The following is a 12207-nucleotide window of genomic DNA, read 5'->3' as shown; positions in this document are numbered from 1 at the left end:
GAGGGAAAGTGGGAAATGCTCAGAGTGTTACAGTGAGGGAGAGTGAGATATTCCCCTGAGTGTTACAGTGAGGGAGAGTGGGATATTCCCCTGAGTGTTACAGTGAGGGAGAGTGGGATATTCCCCTGAGTGTTGCAGTGAGGGAGAGGGAGATATTCTCCTGAGTGTTACAGTGAGGGAGAGTGAGATATACTCTGAGTGTTGCAGTGAGGGAGAGGGAGATATACTCTGAGTGTTACAGTGAGGGAGAGTGAGATATACTCTGAGTGTTACAGTGAGGGACAGTGGGATATTCCCCTGAGTGTTACAGTGAGGGAGAGTGGGATATTCCCCTGAGTGTTACAGTGAGTGACAGTGGGATATTCCCCTGAGTGTTACAGTGAGGGAGAGTGGGATATTCCCCTGAGTGTTACAGTGAGGGAGAGTGAGATATACTCTGAGTGTTACAGTGAGGGACAGTGGGATATTCCCCTGAGTGTTACAGTGAAGGAGAGTGGGATATTCCCCTGAGTGTTACAGTGAGGGAGAGTGAGATATTAGTCTGAATGTTACAGTGAGCAAGATTGAGGTAAATCCTTCAGTGTTTCTGTTAAACCTAAAGCGCAATATCTAGGGTAGCACAGTGGTGCAGTGGTTAGCACTGCTGCCTCACAGTGCCATGGGCCCAGGTTCGATCCCAGCCCCGGGTCACTGTCCGTGTGGAGTTTGCACATTCTCCCCGTGTCTGCGTGGGTCTCACCCCCACAACCCAAAGATGTGCAGGGTAGGTGGATTGGCCACGCTTAATTGCCCCGTAATTGGAAAAAATAATTAATTGGGCACTTTAAGTTTGAAAAATAAATAAAAGACAAAACACAATGTCAAGGAACAAATGAATTCCCAGTAGGTGTGACTCCTTATAAAACCGTAAGCTGTACAGAAATCAAGTTCTTAGGAAGCACCGTAGCACAGTGGTTTGCGCAGTTGCCTCACAGCTCCAGGGTCCCAGGTTCGATTCCCGGCTTGGGTCACTGCTTGTGCGGAGTCTGCATGTTCTGCATGGGTTTCCTCCGGGTGCTCCGGTTTCCTCCCACAGTCCAAAGTTGTGCTGGTTCGGTGGATTGGCCAGGATAAAATTGCCCTTCATGTCCCAAAGGTTGGGGGGGTTCCTGGGTTACGGAAATAGGGTGGAGGCGTGGGCTTAAGTAGGGTGCTCTTTCCAAGAGCCGGTTGTGGTGAACGTATTGTACTAACCATTCACCACTGTATTACACTGTATCACCCTGTTGTCCATGTGGGCTCCACCTATGGACCATTGTACGATATTACACAGAATGCATCATGTTGGTGCCCTTGTGGGCTCCGCCCCTGGCTCCGCCCCTTGAGGGGAGGTATAAAGAGCAGCTGCCCTGTAGGCGGATCTCACTAGCAGAGCAGTCGCAGGCAGGCACTGTTCTAGTCGATTAAAGCCACTGTTCTCTTCAACTCTCTGTCTCGCGTGAATTGTGGTCGCATCACCGGTGCAGACTCGATGGGCCGAATTGCCTCCTTCTGCACTGTAAATTCTATGTTCTATGAATGTCAATATTACTATGAATGACTTTGGTCAATAACTGTGCGAAGAACAATAAGTTAGCGGATGCATCGTAATCTGGCCTGTCTTGTTGTCTGACCAGGGTCCAGTGGGTGAATTAAATGAACACGGGATTGTAACCGGACATGCGTACTCCGTGACTGGTGTGGACCAGGTGAGCTGCTCCTGTAATGTGAACTGAATTCTTCCCTAATCCACTTGTTCTTGACGAAGTGTGTGAACCCTCGCGCTTTCACTGGCTGAAGGAACAAAATGGCTGACATTCGTCCTGTCTCCCACTGTGAAACTGTACAGCACCATCTGGGAATGGGCTGGAGTAATCTCCGCCCGGTGATTTCTCCTCTCGTCTGGTTTGTTGCCTACCTGGGTCAGGTTGCTCATGACCTGCAACACTGCGCGGCAGTGACCTTTGAACTTGAGGATTGAGTGGGTGGCCCAGTGTCCCAAGATGTGACGCAGCAAAGGACTGAATCCCACATCCTTCTGATTTCTCTCACCTTCCCTCCAAAGCGCTGGCCCTTTGCTTATAGGGATGGACCTTCCCCAATATCCTTCGGATGAATCGTTAATCCGAGGTCCTGGCTGTCCATTCAGGCGGGCGTGAAGAATTGCACAGCCGGTATTTCAAAGAAGGGTGGGGAAGTTCTCCTCAGCGTCCAAGCCAATATCTATCCTTCAACCAGCATCAGTCAACCAAATATTCGGGTCGTTATGGCCGTTTGTGGGATCCTGCTGTGCTGAAATTGACTGCCAAGTCAGCAGGGAGTCGTAGAGTCATGCAGCAGAGGAGGGGGCCTGTGCTGGCTGTTTGGTCTTCGATTTGCAATGTTTTCCCCTTCGAGTAGCCCATTCCAGACCATCATTAACTGACTGGGAAAGCTCTCCTCAGCGGCCTCTGGTTCCTCTGCCCATTACTGTATCTTTAATTCTGTGTCCCTCTGTTCACCGATCCTGAGAGTGGAAACAGTTTCTCCATCAAAACTGATGTGTTGGGTGTTCTGGATCACAAACAGGCCACCAACACTGGAAGTGGTGCAACTCTCTTTTATTGTAAGGTTAACTACATCAATATATATTCCCGTAACAGCCTCCCCGAACAGGCGCCGGAATGTGGCGACTAGGGGCTTTTCACAGTAACTTCATTTGAAGCCTACTTGTGACAATCAGCGATTTTCATTTCATTTCATATACTTGAACTGTGGGTAAATGCAATACCAGCTTTAACTGTTGACCCTTGCCTAGTCCTAACCAGGTGATGCACTCAGCACATGGTGAATGTCTGTGTTGCAGGCTGTGAGCTCTGTGCTCCGAGCTGGCTGCTACTAGAATGAGCGGGAACTCTCCTGTCCCCTGTCTTTATAGTGCGTGTGCTCTCACTGGTGATTGGCTGCGGTGTTGTGTATGCTGATTGGCCCCACTGCATGTCCATCAGAGTGTGTGTGTCTGCACCATGATATACTGGTGTATATTATGACAGAAACCCTTTGTGATTTTGAACGCCTCCGTTAAGTCTTCCCTTAACCTTCTCTGTTCTAAGGAGAACAATTCCAGCTTCTCCAATATCTCCAGAATAACTGAAGCCCCTAATGGTGGTGTTCTGATAAATCTCCCCTGTACCCTCGGCCTCGGCACCCTTCCTCAGGCGGAAATGTATTTTTTTATTACTGGTTCTTTGACGGTCAGTTCCTCACTTTGATCCACTGTCAGCTACCAGCAATTTGTCTGCTGCACATTGGGGGTTAGCCGAAGTTTCCTGACTCTGTAAATGCTTCTCTTTTGTTGGTGGTGCAGGTTGAGCTCCGGGCCAGCAGAGTGGAGTTGGTGCGAGTTCGCAATCCGTGGGGGAGAGTGGAGTGGAATGGGGCTTGGAGTGATCGGTAAGAGGGCCATTCGAATGTCTATTCCGGGCCTCGGCTGGAGCATTGGGTCCAGTTCTCGGCAACGTTCTTCAGGAAGGATGTGTTGACATTGGAAAGGGTGCGGAAAAGATTCACGAGAACGGTTCCCTCGGTGAGGGACCTCAGTTATGAAGATAGATTGGAGAGGTTGGGGGCTGCACGGTGGCACAGTGGGTTAGCCCTGTTGCCTCACGGCGCCGAGGTCCCAGGTTCGATCCCGGCTCTGGGTCACTGTCCGTGTGGAGTTTGCACATTCTCCATGTGTCTGCGTGGGTTTCACCCCCACAACACAAAGATGTGCAGGCTCGGTGGATTGGCCACGCTAAATTGCCCCTTAATTGTAAAAAAAAATGTCTGCTTTCTATTTATTTTTCAACAAGTATTTAGTTTGTCGTCTGTGTCAACGGACCATTCTGCCTGAAGGGCTTTGTTCAGTATCTGCTGCCAGTTATGTAGGATTCCTGTTTCATAATGAAATGCCTAAGAGCTGCTTGATGTGAGAGAGGGGTAATTCGCCCATTGAAATCCCATGTCGTCCGTGAAAGTCTTGCCACTGCTGAGAACATTGCCAGGCCTCTCTATCTCTCGAACCGTCGCCAACCCATAACCCAGTTGAGGTCTTTGCACTGCTCCAAATTCTGGCTCCCAAGCAGGCCAGATCTTGGTTGTTCTAACATTGATGACCCTGTCTTCAGCCACCTAGAATCTGCCTCTCTCATCCTACACGTAAGACGCTGCTTAAAATCTTATCAGTGTCACCAAGGCTATGACCACCTGATCGAATAGTGCCTCGGCGTCGAATCATTTCCCAGAATCAGAATCACAGAATGGTTACGGTGCATCCCCCGGGTTACACTTCTGGGAAGCGCCTCATTAACATGTTATTATGTTAAAGATGCTTTATAGCTGCAAGAAGTGAAATATAAAATGCCAGGAAGATTGCAGGAAGCACGACTTGATGTTGGTGCCTCTTATTGAAAGGAGAATTAGTCTTGGGGATTGTGCAGAACTTCCCACTGTCCAGACCCCTGCTGCATTCCGTATTCCAGATCGCTGGGCAGGACTGTTTCTGGTGTTCTGGAGTGTTCCAGACTGATGGCATGCCCTGTACTGTTAGTCTGGCCTTAGTGCCAGGGTAGTGGGTGCCTGGAACCCGCTGCCGGAGGAGGTGGTGGAAGCAGGGACGATAGTGACGTTTAAGGGGCATCTCGACAAATACATGAATGAAATGAAATGAAAATGAAAATAGGATGGGAATAGAGGGATACGGACCCCGGAATTGTAGAAGATTTTAGTATAGACGGGCAGCATTGAAGGGCTTGTTCCTGTGCTGTACTTTTCTTTGTTCTTTGTACTGGGGGGTTGCATCTTGAATAACGAGATGTGATGTTATATTTATGTGTAGATCTGCAGAGTGGAGCCAAATCGCTGACAAAAACTGTCCTCGGATGAGGCACCTGGAAGACGGGGAGTTTTGGTAAGCGACTGATTATAAATCTCCCCTTTCTTCCCTCTGTTGAGACGGAATGAGGTGGGCAGGCTGAGACACTCCGTGAATCTCTGACCTACACTACCTCTCGCATTCAGCGTGAAATCTTCATTTTTATCTTCAGATCCCTCCACAACCTCATCCTGTCTGTCTCTTCCTCCGATCCCCTCACCTCCACGTGGGCATGAGGCGAGAGGGCAGCATGGGATTGATGCCTCAACATTTGTGAAAGATGTGAGGTGAGGTGGATTGGCCATGCTAAAATTGCCCCTTAGTGTCCAAAGATATGCAGGTTAGGTGGGCTTAAGGGGATAGGATAGGGGAGTGGGCCTAGGTAGGGAGCTCTTTCAGAGGGTCTGTGCGCTCTCGATGGGCCGAATGGCCTCCTTCTGCACTGTAGGATTCTATGGTTCTATGTCTACCCTGCCTTCAGCTGGCTCAGCCTAAGCTCTGAATTCCTCTCTAAACCTCTCCCTCCTTTGAAGGTTTCCTGAAAAACCAAACTCTTGGACACTGTCCAGGTATCGCGTTGTGTCTCACCTTGCATTGCAACATTCTACTGAAGCACCTTGGGTGATTTTATTGCATTAACTGTGCTATATCAATTCAAGTTTCTCTTATCGAAGTCGAGCAGGGCAGCATTCCCTCAGTAATCCACTGGGGGAGTCAGTCCAGATTGTGGGTTCAAGACGCTGGGGTGAGACCTGAACCCACGATCTGATGCTGAGGCAAGAGAGTTCGAGCCATAGCTGATACCATCATTAATGATTGACAATGGGGGGGGGCGGCACGGCGGCGCAGTGGTTAGCACTGCTGCCTCACGGCGCTGAGGACCCAGGTTCGAGCCCGGCTCTGGGTCATCCTCCTGCTCATTAACCCGATTATTTTCCATGTTTGTTTTGATCAGGATGTCCATTGAGGATTTTAAGAACAATTTTGACTGTGTGGAGATTTGCCACCTGAGTCTCGATCAGCTGTCCAATCCGGCTGGGAAGCTGAAACCTTGGCAACAGATGATATACGAGGGTCGTTGGATTCGAGGCTTCTCAGCTGGAGGCAACTTGCATCACAAAGGTAGCTGACCGTCAGTAAATACCCCTCTTTCGATTTCCCCCACAACCCATTGCAGGTCTTCTGCCTCTCCTGACCCATTATCTGGGCAGCACGTTAGCACAGCGGTTAGCACTGTTGCTTCACAGCGCCAGACTCCCAGGTTCGATTCCCGGCTGGGTCACTGTCTGTGTGGAGTTTGCACATTCTCCCCGTGTCTGCGTGGGTTTCGTTTCCACAACCCAAACATGTGCAGGGTAGGTGGATTGGCCACGCTAAATTGTCCCTTAATTGGAAAAAAAATTGGGTACTCTAAATTTTTTTTTAAAATGTCAGCAGGATGTTTGACTTTGAGGGGCCTCGCAGTCAAGCTCAATGCTGCCTTCGCCTGGTATTCCCTGTAAACCTGAGCCCATCCAAATCGCTGCTGCCCTTACCTAACTTCCATCAAGTCCTGTTCACACCTATGCTCACATTAGCTCCCAGCGTAGAGACTCAATTTAGAAAAACCTCTCCTGCTGTGTTCCAAATTTCCCGACAGTCGTTTTACTCTGAAATCTCCTCCAGCCCTACAACCCTCTGAGATCGCTGTGCGCTTCCAATCCTGGCCTCCTGTGGTTTCCTCATTTCCTTCACCCCAACATTAGCGCCCGTGCCTCCAGTCACCTCGGAGCTAAACTCTGGGATTCCCAACCTAATCCTCTCTGCATTTCCCTCCTTTGTTTAAAATGCTCACTGAGGCCTTCCTCTTCGACCAAGCTTGCCTGAGCTCCTTGTGTGGCTCAGTGTTCGATATTCGTGCTGATTTAACGATGCATGTCCATCGTTAGCGAGTCGCAGCATGGAGAAAGGAGCGTTGTAACTGTGTCTTAATCCCCTTGCGCGATGGATCACCCGCGATTTAGTGGGCGTGTGTTGTGCTCTGGTGCCGAACGGGGTGAGAGTTAGAACATAGTGCTGAAGGAGGCCATTCGGCCCATCGAGTCTGTACCGACCCACTTGAGCCCTCATTTCCACCCTATCCCCGTAACCCAATAACCCCTCCTAACCATCTTGGACACTAAGGGCAATTTATCACGGCCTAGCCACCTAACCTGCACATCTTTGGACTGTGGGAGGAAACCGGAGCACCTGGAGGAAACCCACGCAGACACGGGGAGAACGTGCAGACTCCGCATAGATAGTGACCCAGCTGGGAATCGAACCTGGGACCCTGGAGCTGTGAAGCCACAGTGCTATCCACTTGTGCTACCATGCTCCCCAAAGTTGTTTCTGTGTCAAGTTCTTTCCGATGCCACATGTCTCCGATCAAGTGCGCGTGATTGTTTTTGACCTACTGCTTTCAGACAAATACTACTGGATGAACCCACAGTTCAAACTCTCCCTGTTTGAAGAAGATGATGATCCTGATGATTCCGAGGTGGCCTGCACATTCCTCGTGGTCTTGATGCAGAAACACCGGAGAAGGATGAAGCTCCGGGGAGTCAACTTCCTATATGTGGGGTTTGACATCTTTCAGGTGAGATTGCACCGCATGGTCCCAAAGCTCTTCCACCACTAACCTCTGACTCTAAATCAGTAACTACAGCCCTTGCTGCATCGCTCCTCTTTCACAGGGAGACCCCTCTAAAGCTTACTTGACGTACGAGGATTTGCAGAAAGCAGGGCCTGTGCTGTCCGTTAAGGAGCACAAGAACAGCTCCGAGGTCATGGAGCGTGGCCGTCTCCCCCCAGGACACTACATCATCATCCCATCGACCGCTGATCCAAATGAAGAGGGAGAATTCCTCCTGCGAGTCTTCACAGAGAAGGGGAACACCGCAGCGTAAGCAAGCGTTTCTCTGTCCGAGAATGCAACTGGCCTGGGGGGGGGAGGAGGCGTTTTGTTTTACGCAGTGAGTTGTGGTCTAGGAGGGGGCTGCTGGTGGAAGCAGGTTTGATAGAAAGTTACGGAAGGGAACTGGATAAATCCCAGCAAACGGAGAAACTGGCATGGCTCTGGGGGAAATAGCAGAAGAGTCGGAGTAAATGGTCGCCGTAGTCGGCCGTCCCTCGATTTGGAGTCAATGCCTACTCGGGGTCACGGGTTTCTGTCAGGGGCTGTTATGTGACTGGACGGGCCGATTCTTGACCCGCAAATCTTTGGGCGCAAGGGGGGGGCAGGATGTCCCACGAGGCAGTGGGACCCACAGCTCAGAGTTTGCTAACGACTCTGCCGTCACCCTGCCTCATCAATGAGACAATGAAAGCCTCGAACCTATTAATTGGGCGACTCATTCAAAGGGCCAGCATGGAGATGATGGGCTGAACAGCCTCCATGTGTGCTGTACTATTCTATAAAGAGCAAATGACATGATGGGAAGGGAGAGAATTGTTGGATGGAACCCAGCCACGGAAGGTCGATTCAAAGGCCTGATACCCATGTGTTTGCCCAGATGTTTAAACCCCAAGAGGTATTCGGTAGAAGATTAAATCCTTCCTCAAATGGAAGGAATGTTCAGTGGATTGTCCGGCAGTTTAATGTAAGTTGTGTTAAGGTTTCACTGAGTTGAGGAGAGGCCATAATCAGGAACCAGGTCAAAAGGGTGCTTTCTCTCACCAATTGCCTCCCCCTCTTTTAATCGTTGATCTTTCATTAAGGAGAATCTCCATTGACGATACTCTTTTAGCCAAAGATTTATAATTCACCCATGAGCCTCGATGGTTAGTGGCGACAGAGAAGGAACATGGTGAATCCTTGTGCATTGCCCCACATACCTGGCCTTTCCAGCAGTGCTGACCGATAACAATTAGTAGAGGCAATTCTGCCTGACTTCCCCACACACTCAGACCCTGGAATGCAAAGGCTAACTGTCCATGTGTCCCTGACAGATCACTGTGTCCACCAAGGATTTAACCTTGGATGTGGGGCTCCGTCTGAGTCAGCGATAGCGGTTTTACCGCCGAGACATTGAAGAAACAGATTTAGCTCCTCCGATGTTTGTTTGTTTAGCAAATCCACCTCTCGCAGGAGATTAAGTCAGTGTTATGGGCCAGGGTTTAGAGAACCCCAAAGTGTATCATGGAGTCCACCTGATCCACAACGTTTAATAGATTGTGGTATGGGGAGCACACGGCCCACTCTACAGGTGTGGGACAGCAGAAATGGAAAAGTATTTTTTAAAGCAAAACTCTATGAACTCAAGTTAATCTTTTTAAAACATACAGTGAACATCTTAGCAACCATTAATTCAAATACAACCCCCAAAGAATACAACACTAAGTAATCCTTTAAGCTTTCCTTTTAACATCCATACGACTTAAAACACTTTTTACCAGAAGCACATCAGGCTAAAATCACTACTGTTATTAGTTTTAAATCACCAGGATCGATTTATAGTCTTTAGATTAGAGAGAGAGATTCATACACCTTCTGGCTGTGACTGCAGCTATCCAGCTCTGAAAACGAAACTAAAACACACCCTGCAGCAAACAGCCTAAAACGAAAGTAAAAAGCTGACAGACAGCCCAGCTCCAGCCACTCTCTGACATCACTGCAGTAATAAACACCCATTTCTTAAAGGTACACTCACTACAGATATTTATAATCACACTCATTTATAAACACCCATTTCTTAAAGGTACACTCACATGACATCAGGAAGGTATGTGACGTGATCTACCCAATTTTTCAAGATTGTATTGAAACCCCAAAGGCTTTGCCAGATTTTAAGTTGCCAAATAAAAGTTAATTCTCAAACCCTATGATTGAACTTCCCTGGTGAAAGTCAGTCAGATTCTCCTCTGTTTATTGAACTAGGCCCCAAGAGGCCTCAGTCACTCCTGGTGAGGCCACCAGACAGCAGGCCCAGCCAGCTCCCAGGAGCAGGTCGAGGCCTGCCCAATGCAGTTATACGGCCAAGTCAGGAGGAAGTTAATTGAAAGGATAGACAATAAACAGAGGAATGCTTCTGCCAAAATCCCTGACCTTTATCACGGAACAGCCTGACTTTGAAACTCTTGAGCTATAGACAATGAAGTGAAATAAATCACCCATATTATTCTCGGGCAGAGAACCTGGACTAATTAATGTTTCTCCCTTCCCAGGCCTGCAGAGAGGAACACCTCATCTGATATTCCTGAGGCAAGTACAGACATATATGTGTGTATGTGGGTGTCTATGTATGCACTAATGTGTGTGTGTATGTAAATATATATATGCGCACATGTATGTGTGTGTACATGTGTGCATCTGCACAGATGTGTATGTTTAGATTTATTGTCATGTGTGTCGAGGTACAGTGAAAGTATTGTTCTGCGTACAGTCCAGACAGATTGTTCCATACGTGAAAAACATAGGACATACGATAAATACAATGTAGACACACAGGCATCGGGTGAAGCACACGGAGTGTAGTACGACTCAGTAGAGAAGATGTGTGGAGAGATCAGTTCAGTCCATAAGCGGGTCATTCAGGAGTCTGGTGACAGTGGGGAAGAAGCTGTTTTTGAGTCTGTTAGTGCGTGCTCTCAGACTTCTGTATCTCCTGCCCGATGGAAGAGGTTGGAAGAGAGAATAACATGGATTGGAGGGGTCTTTGATTATGCTGCCTGCATTCCCAAGGTAGCAGGAGGTGCAGAGTTAATGGATGGGAGTCTTGTTTGTGTAATGGACTGGGCTCTGTTCCTGACTCTGAAGTTTCTTGCGGTCCTGGGCCGAGCAGTTGCCATACCAGGCTGTGATGCAGCCAGATGGGATGCTTTCTATGGTGCATCTGTAAAAGTTGGTAAGAGTTAATGTGCACATGCTGAATTTCCTTAGTTTCCTGAGGAAGTATAGGCGCTGTTGTGCTTTCTTGGTGGTAGCGTCGATGTGGGTGGACCAGGACAGATTTTTGGAGATGTGCACCCCTAGGAATTTGAAACTGCTAACCATCTCCACCTCGGTCCCGTTGATGCTGACAGGGGTGTGTACAGTACTTTGCTTCTTGAAGTCAGTGACCAGCTCTTTAGTTTTGCTGACATTGAGGGAGAGATTGTTGTCGCTACACCACTCCACTAGGTTCTCTGTCTCCCTCCTGTATTCTGACTTGTCATTGTTTGAGATCTGATCCACTATGGTCGTGTCATCAGCAAACCTGTAAATGGAGTTGGAGCCACATTTTGCCATGCAGTCGTGTGTGTGTAGGGAGTATAGTATGGGGCTACGTACACAGCCTTGTGGGCTTATATATACATGTTTGTGTTCGGCGCTGAGGACCTGGGTTCGGTCCCGGCCACGGGTCACTGTCCGTGTGGGGTTTGCACATTCTCCCCCTGTCTGCGTGGGTCTCACCCCCACAACCCAAAATGATGTGTAGGGTAGGTGGATTGTCCCTTAATTGGGAAAAAATATATATGTTTGTTTCTTTTATTCATTCTTGGGATGTGGGCATTTTCGACAAGGCCAGAACTTACTGCCTATCGTAAAAATGGCGGTGGTGAGCTGCCTTCTTGAACAGTCTCTAAGGTGTAGGTACACCCACTGTGCTGTTAGGGAGGGAGTTCCAGGATTTTGACCCAGCGACAGTGAAGGAACGGCGGTATAGTTCCACATCAGGCTGGTGTGAGAGACCTGGAGGTGCACTTGCAGTTCTTGAGGTGGTAACGGGCCGAGGCTTTGGAAGTTGCTGTTGAAGGCAGCAACTTGGCGAGTTGCTGTAGCGAAGCTTTCAGATGGTGCGCACTGTAGCCAGGGTGTACTGTGGTGAGAGAGAGCGAGTGAATGTTTTAATGTGGTGGTTGGGGTGCCGATCACTTGTAACGAGCAGTAATCTTGTCCGTGCATAAGTTGGTTATTAACCATTAATTTTTCCTTGATGATTCAGCTGAGAAATGTAGATGAGATTATGAAGCTCCGAGCTTTTGTCCTCGGTCTCCGAGTTAACCAATCTTAATAACTCAAGTAGTAGCCCAATTAAATGATCTATTTTGGTGGAATAGGCTTGATGATCATGCATTGTATAAGAACTGAGCTGTCACTATTGAGTGTACAAACTTTAATCATCAGGATTCACCTGTTCTGGCACCCTGTCCCCTTCCCTCGGCTGCAGAATCCAAGGAATTGTTTGACACATTCTGTGGATCGGTGAGTTTACATTTATTCACCTCCAGAGATTTCCTCTGTCCTCTTATAAAGATGCTGACTTCAGTCTGGGCTAATCATGCCAGCAAGTTAA

General features: G+C 48.6%; 1 protein-coding gene across 2 annotated transcripts in view; it reads left to right on the top strand.

The window, feature by feature from the left end:
- LOC140402289 (calpain-9-like) overlaps positions 1-12207 on the top strand; it is a 39209-nt gene that overhangs the window by 9594 nt on the left and 17408 nt on the right. For both annotated transcript variants that reach the window (XM_072489953.1, XM_072489952.1), the window contains exons 6-13: positions 1656-1727; positions 3365-3450; positions 4877-4948; positions 5868-6034; positions 7357-7529; positions 7627-7835; positions 10097-10133; positions 12039-12116. In XM_072489953.1, coding sequence (XP_072346054.1) covers positions 1656-1727; positions 3365-3450; positions 4877-4948; positions 5868-6034; positions 7357-7529; positions 7627-7835; positions 10097-10133; positions 12039-12116 — 894 coding nt within the window. The remainder of the gene's footprint in view (positions 1-1655; positions 1728-3364; positions 3451-4876; positions 4949-5867; positions 6035-7356; positions 7530-7626; positions 7836-10096; positions 10134-12038; positions 12117-12207) is intronic.

The sequence above is a fragment of the Scyliorhinus torazame genome, chromosome 25, assembly GCF_047496885.1.
Source record: "Scyliorhinus torazame isolate Kashiwa2021f chromosome 25, sScyTor2.1, whole genome shotgun sequence".
NCBI lineage: Eukaryota > Metazoa > Chordata > Chondrichthyes > Carcharhiniformes > Scyliorhinidae > Scyliorhinus > Scyliorhinus torazame.
This window is presented reverse-complemented; position numbering and strand designations above follow the sequence as displayed.